General features: G+C 42.9%; 1 protein-coding gene across 2 annotated transcripts in view; it reads right to left on the bottom strand.

Moving 5' to 3' along the window:
- Positions 1-18,795, bottom strand: part of SDK2 (sidekick cell adhesion molecule 2) — a 582,140-nt gene that overhangs the window by 96,268 nt on the left and 467,077 nt on the right. For both annotated transcript variants that reach the window (XM_040330991.1, XM_040330992.1), the window contains exons 13-15: positions 12,480-12,656; positions 12,127-12,263; positions 3,785-3,932 (exon numbers count right to left, since the gene is read on the bottom strand). In XM_040330991.1, coding sequence (XP_040186925.1) covers positions 3,785-3,932; positions 12,127-12,263; positions 12,480-12,656 — 462 coding nt within the window. The remainder of the gene's footprint in view (positions 1-3,784; positions 3,933-12,126; positions 12,264-12,479; positions 12,657-18,795) is intronic.

Genomic DNA, 18,795 nt, shown 5'->3' with positions numbered 1-18,795 from the left:
TGGAGACATGAGCTGCTCTAGGCTTTGTGAGGCCTTAGGCAAAACTTAGACACGGGGGCCCATAATGGGTAAACAGAGTCAAGCAAATAAAAATGGCTGCAGAAAGTTGCACAGATCTAGCACACAGTGATTGAGCAGAGGCAACTTAGGCGGCCGCGAGGCCCCTGTGAGTGCGAGGCCTTAGGCGACCTCCTAATTGGCCTAATTAAAGACCCGCCTCTGTTCAGAGACCCCTGATGTAGAGGACCCCACAAGTCTTGTATATACATAGTTGGTCCAAGCTGGAACAATGTATCTATGTAATAGTTTTCATACTTGGAATTCTTCTTTAAAGGGATCTGAAATATTTCCTACTTTAAGAAAATTTGGCTTCCCATAGACTTTAACAAAGGTGGTCTTTCTGCAGCCCCATCCCCCGATTATTCAGAGAGGTGGGCGCCATGGTCTGGATTTTCAGTCTTATTGTACGGAAACATTTCTATAATTCGCAGATCGCACTTTCCGACTTGCAACCGACCGCCATGTTTTACGGACGCCATTGTTTTTCTCTCTGGAACAAATGATTGGAAAGGACCCGCCGTACGCTGTAAGAGGCTTTCCAGGTCACACTCCTCCCGGCACAGAACGGGCCGAAGGGATTTTCGGAACCCGAAGAGAGAGCGAGAGAAGACGCCGGAAGCGCCGAGTGCGTCTCTCTGCTCCCCAAATCACCAGCTCAGGAATTTCCAGATAATCCGCCAGAGGAAAAGCTTCACAGTCACCGAACCTTTTCACTCATCCTAGGACGGGGGAAGGGAAGACTACAACAGGCTGCGCTGCTGGGGAGCAAACCGGACTTCAAAGGGCCCCCCCTGGCAGCCATCCGAACAACAAGATCTATTAGATATTCTGTTTAACAATTGTCGCTGCAACAACTGATTAGGCCTAACAAAGTCACTCCCCGTGTAATTGGCTCCCTTGGTACACCTGCAAAGAAAAGCAAAAAATAAAAAATAAGAGAGAAATGCGGGGAAGATGTTTTCCGAGAAAATAGAACAATGGAGAACAATGGCTCTCTAATGTTCCAATTCCGCCTTCTTGTATTTCTCTTAGGACCGCAGCATCCCTGAGATGTGCGGATTGTACAGGGTAAAAAGAGACGTGAGAGCTGGCCTTTATAGGTAAACCCTTTTCTGAAAAAACAAAGTCCACCTTTCGCAAAAATCGAAAGAAATTAATAAAAAAATGGAAAAAATAAAGAAATTATATATATATATATATATATATAAATTATTTATATAAAATAATAAATGTACGTACACTGAAAAAATAAATAAAAAGATAAATAAATAAATGAAAAGGCAAATAAATAAAAAATAGAGAAAATATATACACACACATATATATATATATATATATATATATATATATATATATATATAACATTTAAAAATAAAGAAATTAATAAATAAAAAGATAAAACAAAAATGAAAATGGAAAAAATAAAATTTATTTTTTCAGTGTACGTACATTTATCATTTTATAGGTGTATTAGGCAGCACAGCGGTGCAGTGAGTAGCACTTTCGCCTAGCAGCAAAAGGTTCACTGGTTCGAATCCCAACCACGACACCATCTGCCTGGAGTTTGCATGTTCTCCCTGTGTCTGCGTGGGTTTCCTCCGGGTACTCCGGTTTCCTCCCACACTCCAAAGACATGCTGGTAGGTAAATTGGATCCCGTCCAAATTGGCCCAGTATATATGTATATATGTGTGTATGACTGTGTGTCCTTAGCGTGTCATGATCCTACGGGGTAAAAATGACCGCACCAGCCAAGCAGATACTGGCTGGAAAAAGCGCCCAGAGGCGATTCAGTTCGCATGCGTTGCGCTATACAAGTCATTCATTCATTATATATATATATATATATATATATATATATTAAAACTATAAAATAATAAATGTGCGTACACTGAAAAAATGAATTTTATTTTTTCCATTTTCATTTTTGTTTTATCTTTTTATTTAATAATTTCTTTATTTTTAAATGTTTATATATATATTTCTTTATTTTTTCCCATTTAATTTTTTTTTATCTTTTTATTTATTAAAATAATAATTATTTATATAAAATAATAAATGTACGTACACTGAAAAAATAAATAAAAAGGTAAATAAATAAATGAAAAGGCAAATAAATAATAAAATAGAGAAAATATATACACACACACATATATATAACATTTAAAAATAAAGAAATGATTAGATAAAAAGATAAAAAAAAATGAAAATGGAAAAAATAAAGAAATTTATATATATATATATATATATATATATATTTTTTTTCTTTATTATTTCCATTTTCATTTTTTTTTATCTTTTTATTTATTAATTTCTTTATTTTTTAATTTAAATTTATATATATATATATATATATATACACACACACATACACACACACATATCTATATCTATATCTATATATATCTATATCTATATATATATATATATATATATATATATATATATATATATATATATATATATATATATAAATAAATAAATAAATAAAATGTGTGTGTATATAATTTCTCTATTTTTTATTTATTTGCCCTTTCATTTATTTATTTACCTTTTTATTTATTTTATTCATTTTTTCAGTATACGCACATTTATTATTTTATAGTTTTAATATATATATAATACAACTATAAAATAATAAATGTACGTACACTGAAAAAATAAAATAAGTAAATAGGTAAATAAATAGAAATTTAGAAATTAAGAAATATATATATATATATATATAGGGGAAAGGACTTGTGGACACACCAGCTGAAGGTACTTTATGAGTTGCTGCCTCATTTAATCCCCCCCCCCCCCACATAAAAATGCTGCACCCTCCTGCCCCTACTTGTACCGTGATCATGGCTTCTCCTGAAGACTTCTCAAATAATACATAATAATAGATACGTAGTATACATAATAGTACATAATCCATTGTAATACAGCACTTACTGCATACAACTTCTCCAAATATATAGGTTGGGGCTACAACCCCCCCCCTCCCCCCATGTACTGCAGACGTGCCATGCAGTAAGTGCTGTATTAGAATGGATTATGTACTATTATGTATACTATGTATCTATTATTAGGGAAGTCTTATGAAGTGCTATATGTAATAGGACTATTATGTTCTGCATTATTTAATCTATTTCCAGATAAATGGTAAAAAAAACACAATTATATAGTACAGGGTCACTGCTGCGTGCGATCTCGAAGGGACGGGGGGCTTTAGATTTTTTTATTTTTTTTATTTTGCTGTCTATCTTTTATTTTTACACTGTTCCTTTATTTATTTCTTTATCACTGTTATTCCTATTGCAAGTAATGTAAACATCCCTTGAAATAGAAACAAGCATGACAGGTCCTCTTTATGGAGAGATCCGGGGTCAAAATCTCTTCCTTACCTTTAAAAGCAAAAGATTTTTTTTTTACATTCTGAAAAAATAAATAAAAAAATTAACATGATCTCTTTAAGCCTGAGAACCTAAAGTGACGTCAGACATCGCTCAAGTCCTCCAAGGGCATAGAGACAAGTGGGAGGCCATCTTGCCCTCACTCGACTTCCTGCCCAGCGAACGACTGCTGTGGTCTCAGCCAATAAGGAGAAAGAGACCCGGGACGGCTGAGGCTCCCGTGCACATCGCCGGATCGAGAGGGGGGCTCCGTTCTACCCCTCCCATGGAGTGGGGATCCAGCGACAGTCACTTGCCCTCCTATCCAATAGGGGGCGACAGACTTACCTTTCCGTTTGTTTGCTGAGCTGCCCTTTGCCAACGTCATTCACAGCACAGAGGCGGAACTGATAGGAGCGAGCCGGGGTGAGGTTCTTCACTACCAGGGAGGAGTAATCCGGGTCCATGTTTGCAAAGAGGATGGTCCATGGGGCGTCTGTGAAGGAATATTACACAATCATAACACAGATATATATAGGTTACAATGTACAGTCTGATCACTGGGGGAGGGGAGACTGAGGAAATGTCTTCTCCTTCTACAAAGTTACAATGTACAGTCTGATCACTGAGAGAGGGGAGACTGAGGAAATGCTTTCTTCTTGCAGCAGACTGATGACATCATCTCAGCCTAGGCACCAGAGACACACTCCAACTCTTCTGGGAAGGCGGTCCACAAGGTTTAGAAGATGTTATATCTGCAAAGGGCGGGGCCAACTCAATATTGAACCCAACGGACTAAGACTGGGATGTCATTAAAGTTCATGTGCATGTAAAGGCCGGCGTCCCAATACTTTTAGTGATATAGTGTATGTGTGTGTGTATATATATATATAATGTGTGTGTATAGAGATAGATATTTGACCACTAGAGGGAGCTATTACAGATTTGTATAGAAATGTAGCAATCAAAACATGGAACAGCAAGTAATATGAATGACATAAAAATGACATTTAATAACTTAAAAAGTGAGGAAGTGAATGAAGGAAGAAGAAGGAAGAAGAAGGATAAGGAAGGAAGAAAAAGGAAGAAGAAGGCAGAAGAGGAAAGAAGAAGAAGGAAGAAGAAGAAGAAGAAGGAAGAAGACGGAGAAAGGAATAAGATGGAGGAAGGAAGGAAGGAAGTAGGAAGGAAGAAGAAAGAAGAAAAAAGAAGGAAGAAGATGGAGGAAGGAAGAAGACGGAAGAAGGAAGAAGAAGGAGGAAGAAGACAGAGGAAGGAAGAAGAAGGAAGAAGAAGGAAGAAGGAGGAAGAAAGAAGACGGAAGAAGGAGGAAGAAAGAAGAAAGAGGAAGGAAGAAGACGGAAGAAGGAGGAAGAAAGAAGAAGAAAGAAGGAGAAAGAAGGAAGAAAGAAGGAGGAAGAAGATGGAGGAAGGAAGAAGAAGAAGAAGAAGAAGAAGAAGAAGAAGGAAGAAGACGGAGAAAGGAATAAGATGGAGGAAGGAAGAAGGAAGGAAGTAGGAAGGAAGAAGGAAGAAGAAAGAAGGAAGAAGATGGAGGAAGGAATAAGATGGAGGAAGGAAGAAGGAAGGAAGTAGGAAGGAAGAAGGAAGAAGAAAGAAGGAAGAAGATGGAGGAAGGAAGAAGACGGAAGAAGGAAGAAGAAGGAGGAAGAAGAAAGGAGGAAGGAAGAAGAAGAAGGAAGAAGACGGAAGAAGAAGGAGGAAGAACAAGAAGAAAGAAGAAGGCGGAAGAAGAAGGAAGAAGACGGAGAAAGGAATAAGATGGAGGAAGGAAGTAGGAAGGAAGAAGGAAGAAGATGGAGGAAGGAAGAAGACGGAAGAAGGAAGAAGAAGGAGGAAGAAGAAAGAAAGAAAGAAGAAGAAAGAAGACGGAGGAAGAAGATGGAGGAAGGAAGAAGAAGGAAGAAGACAGAGGAAGGAAGAAGAAGGAAGACGACAGAGGAAGGAAGAAGAAGGAAGACGACAGAGGAAGGAAGAAGAAGGAAGACGACAGAGGAAGGAAGAAGATGGAAGAAGACGGAAGAAGACGGAAGAAGGAGGAAGAAAGAAGAAGAAGAAAGAAGGAGAAATAAGGAAGAAAGAAGAAGGAGAAATAAGATAGAGGAAGGAAGAAGAAGGAAGAAGACAGAGGAAGGAAGAAGAAGGAAGAAGACGGAAAAAGAAGGAGGAAGAAGGAAGAAGAAGGGAGGACGAGGAGGAAGAAGGGGACTTTCATGAGATTACAGCCAGGTTTGCTTCGGCGGGAAAAAGGAAGGGAAGAAGGAAGAAGAAGGAAGAAGACGGAAGTAGACGGAAGAAGATGGAAGAAGACGGAAGAAGAAGGAAGTAGACGGAAGAAGATGGAAGAAGACGGAAGAAGAAGGAGGAAGATGAAGGAAGAAGAAAAAGAAAGAAAGAAGGAAGATGTAAGGGAGGAGGAGGGGGAAGGAAGAAGGAAGAAGACAGAAGAAGGAAGAAGAAGGAAGAAGAAGAAGGAAGAAGGAGGAAGCTGAAGGAAGAAGGAAGAAGAAAAAGAAAGAAAGAAGGAAGGAGGAAAGAAAGAAGGGAGGACGAGGAGGAAGAAGGGGACTGTCATGAGATTACAGCCAGGTTTGCTCCGGCGGGAAAAAGGAAGGAAGGAAAAAGGGAGAAGAAGGAAGAAGACAGAAGAAGGAGGAAGCTGAAGGAAGAAGAAAAAGAAAGAAAGAAGGAAGAAATAAGGGAGGACGAGGAGGAAGAAGGGGACTGTCATGAGATTACAGCCAGGTTTGCTCCGGCGGTTCGCCGCTCTTGTCTACATAACAGGTCCACTTCAGCACCTGCGCTCAGAGCGGGATCATCACGTACTTCACTGACAGGGACATTCCAATGACACAGGAAAAAAACAACTTGTTATATTTTTTCCTCACGGATGTTACGGCGGAAGATAAATGAGGTCTACGGTGTATGGAAATCAGGAGAGGGCCTGCTCTGGGGGTTCAATCCTTCGGGGTGTAAGAGGGATATCAGATCTGCATATGATATGCGCAGGCAGGCGAAAGAGATGCTAAATTTCTCTGAAGGAGCCTCATAAATATGGAATGCAACTCACAAGCCAAGAGAGATGCTTGCAAATAAGACAAGGCTTTGGTTAACCCCGTCATGGCTCCTCGGTAGACAGGCGGCGGGGAATAGAGCCGATCCCTGAAGACCTTTCCCATCCTGAAGCCTATAAGCCGGAAGGCAGGTGCAGTCACCGTATTTCCAAAAAAAGACAGGCTTTAGGTAAAATAGACGGCGGTTATGGGTATTAAAAGGCATCCTTTACCGCAACAGATCCTACAGCTGCCGCCTGTAGCCGGACTATTTATCTGACCTATAAAATCCAAACCCAATCGCTAAAATTTCATAGGAGCTTTAAATTGTGAAATCTCCACCTTTCCTTAGAATAATCCCCTCTGATCCTGCCATGAGGGTCCTTGTTTTGGCACTTCCTGTTATAGGGTGACAACACTCTGTTCCTGCCTCTCTGTTGGGTTCTTGTGTTGTCACCCTGATGGAAGATTGCAAGTGGCTACTTCGTCACACACTATCCAGAGATGGTCCAACTGTGGGCATGGTCAGTAAGGCTGCTATGAGCCATCGCTTGAGATCACTGGAAAGAGGCTGTAGGAGATCAGAACCATAGAGACGTAACAAAAGATTTTTTAAACAAATGTGATGTCCCTCACTCCTATAACTCAACTCCCCCTACTGGCCATCATCTTACAGAGACACTGGTTTAAAAAAATATATATATTTTCCAGTCTGTATTCTTCACTCATAAAGTCCCTTCTATGTCTCTCTGCCTCTTCCAAATTCTTTTTGTTGTTGCTTTGATGGGACTTCGTGTAAGAGGGTGGCTACATTCGTTCTCCATGGTCCCCCTTTGTGTAGAAATGTAGCCACCCTGTCTTGCTAGTTCCTGAGAGAGACGATAGACAATGGGACTATGGATGATGGACTATGGGCCAGGGTTTATAGACTATGAACCATATGACAATTGACTATAGACTTTGGAGTAGGAACTATAGACCATGGACCAAAGGATTATGGACTAGAGACTATGGACCATAGGACAATGAATGATGGAGCAGGGACTATGGAATAGAGACTATAAACGATAGACTAGGGAATATGGACTATAAACTATGGACCATGAGACTGTGGTTTATGGACTATGAACCATGGACCATAGGACTATGGATGATGGACCCTAGGGACTATGGATTATAGACTATGGACTAGGGACTAAGAATTATAGATTATAGTATGAGTTTTGGACTATGAACTATAAACTATGGATCATTCGACTTTTAACTATAGACTATGGACTATGAACTGTGGATTTATGGACTATGGTATGAGCTATGGTCTATTAATTATAGACTATGGACCATGGGACTATGGATTATGGACTATGGATAATGAATCATTGGACTATGGATTATAGCATGGGTCCTCAAACTATGGCCCTCCAGTTGTTCAGGAACTACAATTCCCATCATGCCTAGTCATGTCAGTGAATGTCAGAGTCTTGCAATGCCTCATGGGATGTGTAGTTCCGCAACAGCTGGAGGGCCGTAGTTTGAAGATCCCTGGATTATAGGCTATGGACTATTGACTATAGACTATGGGACCATGGATTATAGACTATATACTATGGACTGTGAACTATAGACTATGGATTATAGACTATGGAATTATGGATTATTGACTATGGACAGTGAACTATAGACTATGAACTATTGTCTATCTACTATAGACTATGGATTATAGACTATGAACTATAGACCATGGGACTATGGATTATAGACTATGGACTGTGGACTATGGAACATGAATCATGGGACTATGGACTATGGACTGGGGACTATAGACTGTGGGACCATGGATTATAGACTATGGACCATGAGATTATAGACTATAGACTATGAACTATGGACTGTTGACTATAGACCAGGGATCCTCAAACTACGGCCCTCCAGCTGTTTCAGAACTACACTTCTAATGAGGCATTGTAAAACTCTGACATTAAAATACATGACTAGGCATGATGGGAATTGTAGTTCCTGAACACCTGGAGGGCCATAGTTTGAAGACCCCTGCTATAGACTATGGGACCATGGATTATAGCCTATATACTATGGACTGTGGACTATGGATTATAGACTATGGACTGGGGACTATAGACTATGGGACCATGGATTATAGCCTATATACTATGGACTGTGGACTATGGATTATAGACTATGGACTGGGGACTATAGACTATGGGATCATGGTCTATAGACTATAGGACTATGGACTATAGACTGTGGGACCATGGATTATAGACTATTGACCATGAGACTATGGATTATAGACTATAGACTACGAACTATGGACTGTTGACTATAGATTATGGGACCATGGATTATAGACTATATACTATAGACCAGGGATAAGCAATTAGCGGACCTCCAGCTGTTGCCAAACTAAAAGTCCCATCATGCCTCTGCCTCTGGGTGTCATGCTTGATGCTGTCATAGTCTCGCTATGCCTCATGGGACTTGTAGTTTGGCAACAGCTGGAGGTCCGCTAATTGCATATCCCTGCTATAGACTGTGGACTATAGACTATGGATTATGGACCATGAACTATGGAATTATGGATTATAGACTATGGACAGTGGATTATGGACTATAGACTATGGATTATAGGACTGTGGATTATGGACTATAGACTATGAACTATGGACTGTGAATTATGGACTATAGACTATGGGACTATGGATTATAGGACTGTGGACTATGGATTATAGGGCTGTGGATTATAGGACTATGTATTATAGGACTGTGGATTATAGGACTGTGGACTATAGACTATGGATTATAGGACTGTGGATTATGGACTATAGACTATGGGACTATGGATTATAGGACTGTGGACTGTGGATTATAGGACTGTGGATTATAGGACTGCGGATTATAGGACTGTGGATTATAGGACTGTGGATTATAGGACTGTGGATTATAGGACTGTGGACTATGGATTATAGGACTGTGGATTATGGACTATAGACTATGGGACTATGGATTATAGGACTGTGGACTATGGATTATAGGACTGTGGATTATAGGACTATGTATTATAGGACTGTGGATTATAGGACTGCGAACTATAGACTATAGACTATGGATTATAGGACTGTGGACTATGAATTCTGGACTACAGACTAGGGACTATAGACTCTAAATGATAGATTACAGTATGAACTTTGTACTATGGACCCGGGACTATAAATGACGGACTATATAGTATATACCATGGACTATGAATACAATTTCTATGACTTCAATCCTTAGGACTGGCACAGGGCGAAGTTCTATTTCAGTCCAGAATGGTGTCCCTCTAACCCCGGGGAGCACAGGAGCGTGCCGATTGGTATTTTATTCTCCATTTCCCCGCCGTTCCCCTTTAATCCGGCCGCGGAAAGGGTTAGCGTTATGATCTGGTTTGTTATTCCGCTCCGTGTCTTGATGCTAAGCCATCTATCTACAGGACATGCTTATCTCGGCGATACATTGTTACCGGGAGCCGTGCCTTTCATACCAAGTGAGCCGGAGTGCCATAAAAAGGGAAAAAATTCAATTTACTGGGTGGGGGGAGGGGAGGAAACGGGGATGGGATGTAGTAAGCAAGGCGGCTTTAACGACATCGGTCGGCGGCAGCGGCACAAATAATATGATTAAAGAGCGCGGACGCTCGGGTTATATGAAGAGATGACCTCCGACCCCCCCCCCCCCCCTGGAATTGCCGCAGTAATCTCTGCTGTACAAGTGACGGGAATAAAATCACAAATCCCTACAAGAAGGGAAATGTCAGGGCCGTTTACTAGTTAAAGTGGACCTGTCATCAGATGTGTTCTTCATCATAAGTCAACGCCGAGTGCTGTGCCAGTGTACTCCCTCCCACAGAGACCACAGGACTGACAATGCCTTCATCCGATTTTCTTTCTAGAAGGACGGCGCCATATTTGTTCAGGCACCATCCATCACCATCTACTTCCTGGACTGAGATGCCGGCTCTGAGATGACACAATCATGTAAATCCTGGTGCTTGTGTTTCCTCCTCCTTCTACAAAGTTATAATGTACAGTCTGATCACTGGGGGGAGGGGAGACTGAGGAAATGCTTCCTCCTCCTTCTACAAAGTTACAATGTACAGTCTGATCACTGGCTGGGGGAGAGTAGACTTAGAAAAGGCTGCTACTGTTGCCAGAATGTATTAACACAGTGCTCTGTGTGGTGTTGGGCTTGCTGTGTATTGGGCATTGGGTTTGCTGTGCATGGTGTTGGGCTGGCTCTGCGTGGTGTTGGGCTTGCTCTGCATGGTGTTGGGTTTGCCCTGCATGGTGGTGGGTTTGCTGTGTATTGGGCGTTGGGCTTGCCCTGCGTGGTGTTGGGCTGGCTCTGCGTGGTGTTGGGCTGGCTCTGCGTGGTGTTGGGCTGGCTCTGCGTGGTGTTGGGCTTGCTGTGTATTGGGCATTGGGTTTGCTGTGCATGGTGTTGGGCTGGCTCTGCGTGGTGTTGGGCTTGCCCTGCATGGTGGTGGGTTTGCTGTGTATTGGGCGTTGGGCTTGCCCTGCGTGGTGTTGGGCTGGCTCTGCGTGGTGTTGGGCTGGCTCTGCGTGGTGTTGGGCTGGCTCTGCGTGGTGTTGGGCTGGCTCTGCGTGGTGTTGGGCTGGCTCTGCGTGCTGTTGGGCTTGCCCTGCGTGCTGTTGGGCTTGCCCTGCGTGCTGTTGGGCTTGCCCCGCGTGGTGTTGGGCTTGCTCCGCGTGGTGTTGGGCTTGCCCTGCGTGGTGTTGGGCTTGCTCCGCGTGGTGTTGGGCTTGCTCCGCGTGGTGTTGGGCTTGCTCCGCGTGGTGTTGGGCTTGCCCTGCGTGGTGTTGGGCTTGCTCCGCGTGGTGTTGGGCTGGCTCTGCATGGTGTTGGGCTGGCTCTGCATGGTGTTGGGCTGGCTCTGCATGGTGTTGGGCTTGATGTGTATTTTGGTGGGTTTGCTGTGTATATTGGTGGTGTTGGGCTTGCTCTGCGTGGTGTTGGGCTTGCTCTGCATGGTGTTGGGCTTGCTCTGCGTGGTGTTGGGCTTGCTCTGCGTGGTGTTGGGCTTGCCCTGCGTGGTGTTGGGCTGGCTCTGCGTGGTGTTGGGCTGGCTCTGCGTGGTGTTGGGCTTGCTCTGCGTGGTGTTGGGCTTGCTCTGCGTGGTGTTGGGCTTGCTCTGCGTGGTGTTGGGCTTGCTCTGCGTGGTGTTGGGCTTGCTCTGCGTGGTGTTGGGCTTGCTGTGTATTTCGGAGGGTTTGCTGTGTATATTGGTGGCGTTAGACTTGCTCTGTGTGGTGTTGGGCTTGCTCTGCGTGGTGTTGGGCTTGCTCTGCGTGGTGTTGGGCTTGCTGTGTATTTTGGTGGGTTTGCTGTGTATATTGGTGGCGTTGGGCTTGCTCTGCGTGGTGTTGGGCTTGCTCTGCGTGGTGTTGGGCTTGCTCCGCGTGGTGTTGGGCTTGCTGTGTATTTTGGTGGGTTTGCTGTGTATATTGGTGGCGTTGGGCTTGCTCTGTGTGGTGTTGGGCTTGCTCTGCGTGGTGTTGGGCTTGCTCTGCATGGTGTCTCGTAGATCCTCCAAACACTTACTGTTCTCGGAGACCTCCAGGACGTAGCGGATCAGCGGGCTGTTCCCATCGAAGGGTCTGGCCCAGGAAAGATTGATGGATCTCAGCTCCGTGGTGCTCAGCAAGGCCACCGGGTTCTCGGGAGCGTGGGGGAGTTGCCTGGAGGACAAGAAAAACATCCGCCATAAACACAGAAAAAGAGGACAACAGCAAAACAAAAAAAGGAATCCTCTGAACAAGACAAGAAAACATTTTGGGCAAAAAGTTTTTACATTTTTCTATATATTCCTCAAAACTCACAAAACACTTTATGACCATAAAAAGTAGCCATGACACCAAATATTGGAGGGTGCAGTTGTGTCTGTGCTCTCTCACCTGACCCGCAGGTAAGCGCTCTTCGAGTCGTTGCCCCCTACAGACAGGATGCGGCAGGTGTAGGTCCCGATGTCCCCGGACCAGGTCTGGGAGAGGTGTAAGGTGCCGTTCTTGTCCATCTTGATCCGGGGTAAGTTCTCCACGCTTAGCGCGGCTCCGTCCTTCTCCCAAATGTACCTGGAAGAGAAGAGAACGAGACGTTGTGTCATAATCAGATACGGCATCAACTCTAATGGTCGTTGTCAGTGGTGGCGGCTGATTGGACAAGGCCTCACTCGGAAGAGTAAAGGTTGAGCTCTGGGCAAAATGAGGGAGCGGTACTACATCTGAAAGGGATTTTCCCATATTGGATAGCCTGGGTAAGTGTGGTGCGATGTCCGAGCTTCCAGGGCAGTGGCGTAGCGTGGGGGGTACGAGGGGGGCCACCGCCCCAGGCGCAAAATTTAGAGGGAGCGCTGTCACGAGTGTGGAGAGGAGGGAGCGCCAACAACAGATGGGACATAGGAACATATGCATGATGTCACCACTCCAGGCTTTACCAGTCATTATGAAGCACGCTCTCCTCTTCCCTACAGCCACAGCTGTCTCACACAGTGGATCATGTGACCAGACTGGAGCTAGTTGAAAATAGGTAAGTCCATGGGTGAGGAGCTAACAACCCACACTACGCCACGGCTCCAGGGGGTGAAGCATTGCGGGGGTGTGCAATCGGGAGGGATTTGGCCAGTAAAACCCAACCACCTGGTTTTACTGCCCCTTCTACCCCGGACTGCATGTGTAAGCAAAGCCTTTAGGGTTCCCCCGGTTGACAGAGAGCGTCCCTGAAAGTTGATAATCAGTTTTATTTTTTTACCTATCGGGCCCCATTCACACCGCGAAGCTCGAAGCTCCAAAACGCTGGAGGGGGAAAAAAAATCTATTATTCTCTATGGGGATGGTTCACATCTCCACTCCAAGCCTCCTGAAGCTCCAAAAAGTTTTTGTAGCTCCAATCGGGCGGAAGCGATTTTTGTTTCATAGAAATGCATGGAAACGCCTGGTTTGCGCGTTTTGTTGCAAGTTTTTGAGGTTGTTTTTTTTGCTCAAATGCAATAATTAAATGGAACTAAATAAAAATAAATAATAAAATACATAAATATATATTTTTTTTAATCACAAACCCTTAACCCTAATATTAACCCCCAATCCTAGACCCAAACCCTTAATCCTAATAACCACTAACCCTAAACCATTAACCCCTAATCTTAACCCCAATAATAACCCCTTATCCTTAACTCTAAACCTAACCTTAATATTAACCCCTAATCCTAACCCCTTAACCTTAATATTAACCCCTAATCCTAACCCCCTAACCCTAATATTAACCCCTAATCCTAAACCCAAACCCCTAACCCTATTAACCCCTCATCCTAACCCCTAACCCTAATCTTAACCCCTAATCCTAAACCAACCCCAATATCAACCCCTAACACTAAAATTAACCCCTGACCCTAATAATAACCCCTAATCCTAGACCCAAACCCCTAACCCTAAACCATTAACCCCCAATATTAACCCCTAATCCTAACCTTAACCCCAATAAAAAACCCTTATCCTAAACTCTAAACTTAACCTTAATATTAACCCCTAATCCTAACCCCCTAACTCTAATATTAACCCCTAACCCTAATATTAACCCCTAATCCTAAACCCAAACCCCTAACCCTATTAACCATTAACCCCTCATCCTAACCCCTAACCCTAATCTTAACCCCTAATCCTAAACTAACCCCAATATCAACCCCTAATCCTAACCCCTAACACTAATATTAACCCCTAATTCTAACCCCTTTATCAACCCCTAATCCTAACCCCTAACACTAATATTAACCCCTAACAATAACCTTTAATCCTGAATTCTAACCCTAAAATTAACCCCTAATCCTAACCCCTTTATCAACCCCTAATCCTAATATTAACCCCTAATCCTAACCCCAATATCAACCCTTAATCCCAACCCCTAACACTATTTTATATATTAACTCCTAACAATAAACTTTAATCCTGAACTCTAACCCTAATATTAACCCATAATATTACCCCTAACCCTAACATTGACCCCTAATCTTAACCCCTAACTCTAATATTAACTCCAAACCCTAATGTTAACCCCTAACCCTAATATTAAACACTAACCCTAATATTAACCTCTAATCCTAAACTCTAACCCCTAACCCTAATATTAACCTCTAATCCTAATCCATAACCCTATGCACAAACCCTAATTTTAACTCCAAACCCTAATGTTAACCTCTAACCCTAATATTAACGCCTAATCCTGAACCCTAATATTAACCCTTAACCCCAATCCTAAACCCCAACCCTAATAAACCCTAAATCGTAACCCCTATATTACCCTTAACCCCAATCCGAATATTAACTCCTAACCCTAATATTAACGCCTAATCCTAAACCTTAACCAAAAAAATAACCCCTAACCCTTAAATAAACTTTAACCCCATAACACTACCCTAACCAAACAAAGTAAATAAAAAAGAAAATAAATACACAAATAAACCCTTAACCCCAACTTTTAACCCATTAAAAATTGAATAAATAATAAAAGTGGATAAATAAGCTGAAAAACATAGCAATAGAATGATAAAACAGATTATATTTTTCTCTATTGGCCAACTGAAAAAAAAAAAAAAAAACGCCAAAGCTCAAAAAGGCTTTAAAAACGCTGCCCACAAACGCTGAAAAACTGCAGGGAAAAAAAGCCCTGCCACGCTCCGGGTGCATCCATCGCTCCATCAACACGTCTTTCCATACTACTGAGGAGAACAGAGTAGGGCTGCGGGAATTTAGGAACTCCCTGAATTCCTAGTAGAATCGCCATTTGTTTGGCGCCTTATCGAACAAAACGTTTTCAATGGTAAATGTAATGAGGCAAATAAAGTCCATTGTTCTAGTTTATATACGCTTTAATAACCAATTGACCACCTGTAGCTTTAAGCGACTTTTACCGCTTTATTCTTTTTTTTTTTTTTTATTATTCTTTTTTCATTTTATTATTCTTTTTTTTATTTTATTATTCTTTTTTTATTGTATTATTCTTTTTGAAAACTAGGAAAATGTAAGCAGAGATTGCATTCCTCCTCCTCCCCGGCCTCCATACATATGGATAGTGAATCTATGGATTTATATATAGAATGTGCTACACATAAGATATGAGAGCCTCATCTCAGCAGGACTCCTTTACCGCTAGATCTCCAGATGGGCTGTTCGCACCTTCACTTCCCCGCCTCGGCGGATGAATGATTGAACAGCCTTCCAAATATAGTACAATGCAACAATACATACATATTGTTCACCGATCGTATTAGGGCAGGAAATAAAAATGGAGAGTCGGCAACTATAATTGGTATTTCCCGTCGAATAAAGTTTCTTTAAAGCAAGTTATCTGCGGTCTCTGAAGTCTAACAAAGTTGCCGAGTTTTTTTTTTACTTTACTTTTGGTAACGACAAGAATCAGCACTTTTCTCAGATATGCGCTAGAAGGAGATTTTACCGTTCTGTAAATTATGGGCCGGTTCAGAAAGTATTATTTTTTTTTTCAAAATTGTTGCTTTTTTTGTTCATAGCGCAAAAAATAAAAACCGCAGAGGTGATCGAACACCACCAAAAGAAAGCTCTGTTTGTGGGGAAAAAAAGGACATGAATTTTGTTTGGGTACCACGTCGCACGTCCACGCAATTATCTGTTAAAGTAAAGCAGTGCCAATCGCAAAAAAGGCCTGGTCATGGAGGGGGTAAAACCTTCTGGGGCTTAAGTGGTTATTAAACATAGGCCCGGATTCACAAAGCACTTACACCGACGTAAGTGCAAATATGCGCCGTCGCATCTATGCGCCGGACTCTGAAACCAAGATACGCCTGAAAATAGGCTTCATCCGACTGACGTAACTTTCCTACGCCGGCGTAGAGTGGGTGCATATTTACGCTGGACGTATTTGGCGCACCCGTTGATTTTCTATTCACATATGCAAATGAGGGAGATACTCCGATTCACGAACGTACGTCCGTCCGACGCAGTGCGCGTATACGTCCCGGCATAAAGTTATGCCCCATCAAGCATGTGAAAGTCAGCAGCATCCATGCAAATGGCTGCACCAGGGAACACAAGCCGACGTATTTTACGTAGAACGTGAATATGGCTAGACGTAGGTTACGTTCACGCCGTAGGCAGTGATCCGGCGTATCTTAGGGAGTAGTTCCGACGTGATTCTGAGCATGCGCACTGGGTTGCATCCACGGGACGGCACATGCGCCGTTCATTATACATATCTGTCTGAGACTCAGCCCATCATTTGCATGGGGTCACGCCTCATTAGCATGGCTCACGCCCACTTCCACTTACGACGACTTACGCCTAAGAAACCCAGCGTAGATTTGGCAGCACTGGCTTTGTGAATCCAGTGCTTGCCTCTCTGCGCTACGTCGGCGTAGCGTAAAGGAGATAAATATGCGCCAATGTATGTGAATCCGGGCCAAAGTGTAAAAAAAAAATGGAAAAAAATTGTAAAAAAAAAAAAAAAAAAGAGAATAATGATTTTTTTTTTGAGCTAAAACTATCATAGTGTACTAATTAAAACCAACCAAACTGAAATTGCAAAAAGCTTGGGGAAAAAAAAATCCATAGCTGTGGACCAATTTGGAGAGGAACGACTTGCTCACTTCTTTGGTCTTGGCTGTCCTCCCTTCCGTCCACCCCTCAGCTATATCCCAAAAGACGATAGGAAGAGGCTTCTGCACGGAATGCTACGTGTGCCGCGCACCGAGGAATTAATATCGCCCAATAAAATATTCAGCACGGATGAACTTAAGTAAGATTAATTTTTTAACTACTATTAAATTTTTCACGGAGTTCGCGGCGGGTTCCTTCGCTCCCCCCTGGCTGTCAGCCACCAATTAGGAATGTTTAATTTCCCCTCATTATTTATGGGTGAAAGAGAGAGATAGAAGAATGAGCTCCTGTTAATTAGTTGGGGGCTCTGGCTGGGTGCAGGGTCGGTGACCCCGCGTTCTGCTTGATTAGAACAAAAGGGATTTGCGGATAAAAGGAAATGAGCATATCAGGAGAGAAGTTGGTCACGTGAGGATTTTTGGAGTTTATCGGTTTATACTAGGAAGTGGTGATAAGTTACTGACTTCTATGGGCGAGGGCATTTTCCAGGGGGAGGGAGGGTGGGATTTGGGGAGAGATTCATCGTAAGTGACCCAATAAGTGCTAAATGAAACACTGAACCAAATGAATTAATGGGCAAAGTAAAAAATGATCTATCCCTATAAAACTGCTGCCCATGCAGAAAATTATATAATTTACTAAAAAATTATGTACTGTACTATATACTAAAAAATAAAAAGATTTTTTTTTACTCTAAACTCTTGGGGCCAGATTCACAGCGGACTTACGACGGTGTATCTCCACGTACGCCGTCGTAAGTCCGAATGTGAGCCGTCGTATCTATGCACCCGTTTCTTAGAATCAGTTACGCATAGATTTGGCCAAGATAAGAGCGGCGTAAGTCTCCTATGCCATCGTATCTTGGGTGCAATATTTACGCTGGCCGCAAGGGGCGCTTCCGTAGATTTACGCGTTGAATATGTAAATTAGGTAGATACGCCGATTCACGAACGTACTTGCGCCCGCTACGCCGTTTACGTAAGGCTTACGTCCGGCGTAAAGTTACCCCTGCTATATGAGGCGTAGGTAATGCAAAGTATGGAGGTCGGCAAGCGTATCTTTTTATGTTGTTTACGTAAGTCGTACGTGAATGGGGCTGTGCGTAGGTTACGTTCACGTCACAGGCAATGGGCCTGGCGTATCTTATGGAGTAAATTCGATGTGATACTGAGCATGCGCCGTTCGTTAGGCGCGTCATTTACGTGGGGTCACGATTGATTTACATACAACACGCCCACCTCTTCCACATTTGAATTACGCGGGCTTACGCCGGCCCATTTTACGCTACGCCGCCGCATCTTACGGAGCAAGTGCTTTGTGAATACTGCACTTGCCCGTCCAAGTTTCGGAGGCGTAGCGTAAATAGGATACGCTACGCCCGCACAAAGTTACGCGCTCGTACGTGAATCTGGCCCTCGGAGTTTATCGGTTTATAGTAGGAAGTGGTGATAAGTTACTGACTTCTGTGTATGTGTGGGGGGGCATTTTCCAAGGGGGGGGGATTTGGGTAGAGATTCATCGTAAGTGACCCAATAAGTAAGTGCTAAACTAAATACCAAACCTAGTGAATTAATGTGCATGTCCGGGCAAA

The sequence above is a fragment of the Rana temporaria genome, chromosome 12 (assembly GCF_905171775.1).
Source record: "Rana temporaria chromosome 12, aRanTem1.1, whole genome shotgun sequence".
NCBI lineage: Eukaryota > Metazoa > Chordata > Amphibia > Anura > Ranidae > Rana > Rana temporaria.
This window is presented reverse-complemented; position numbering and strand designations above follow the sequence as displayed.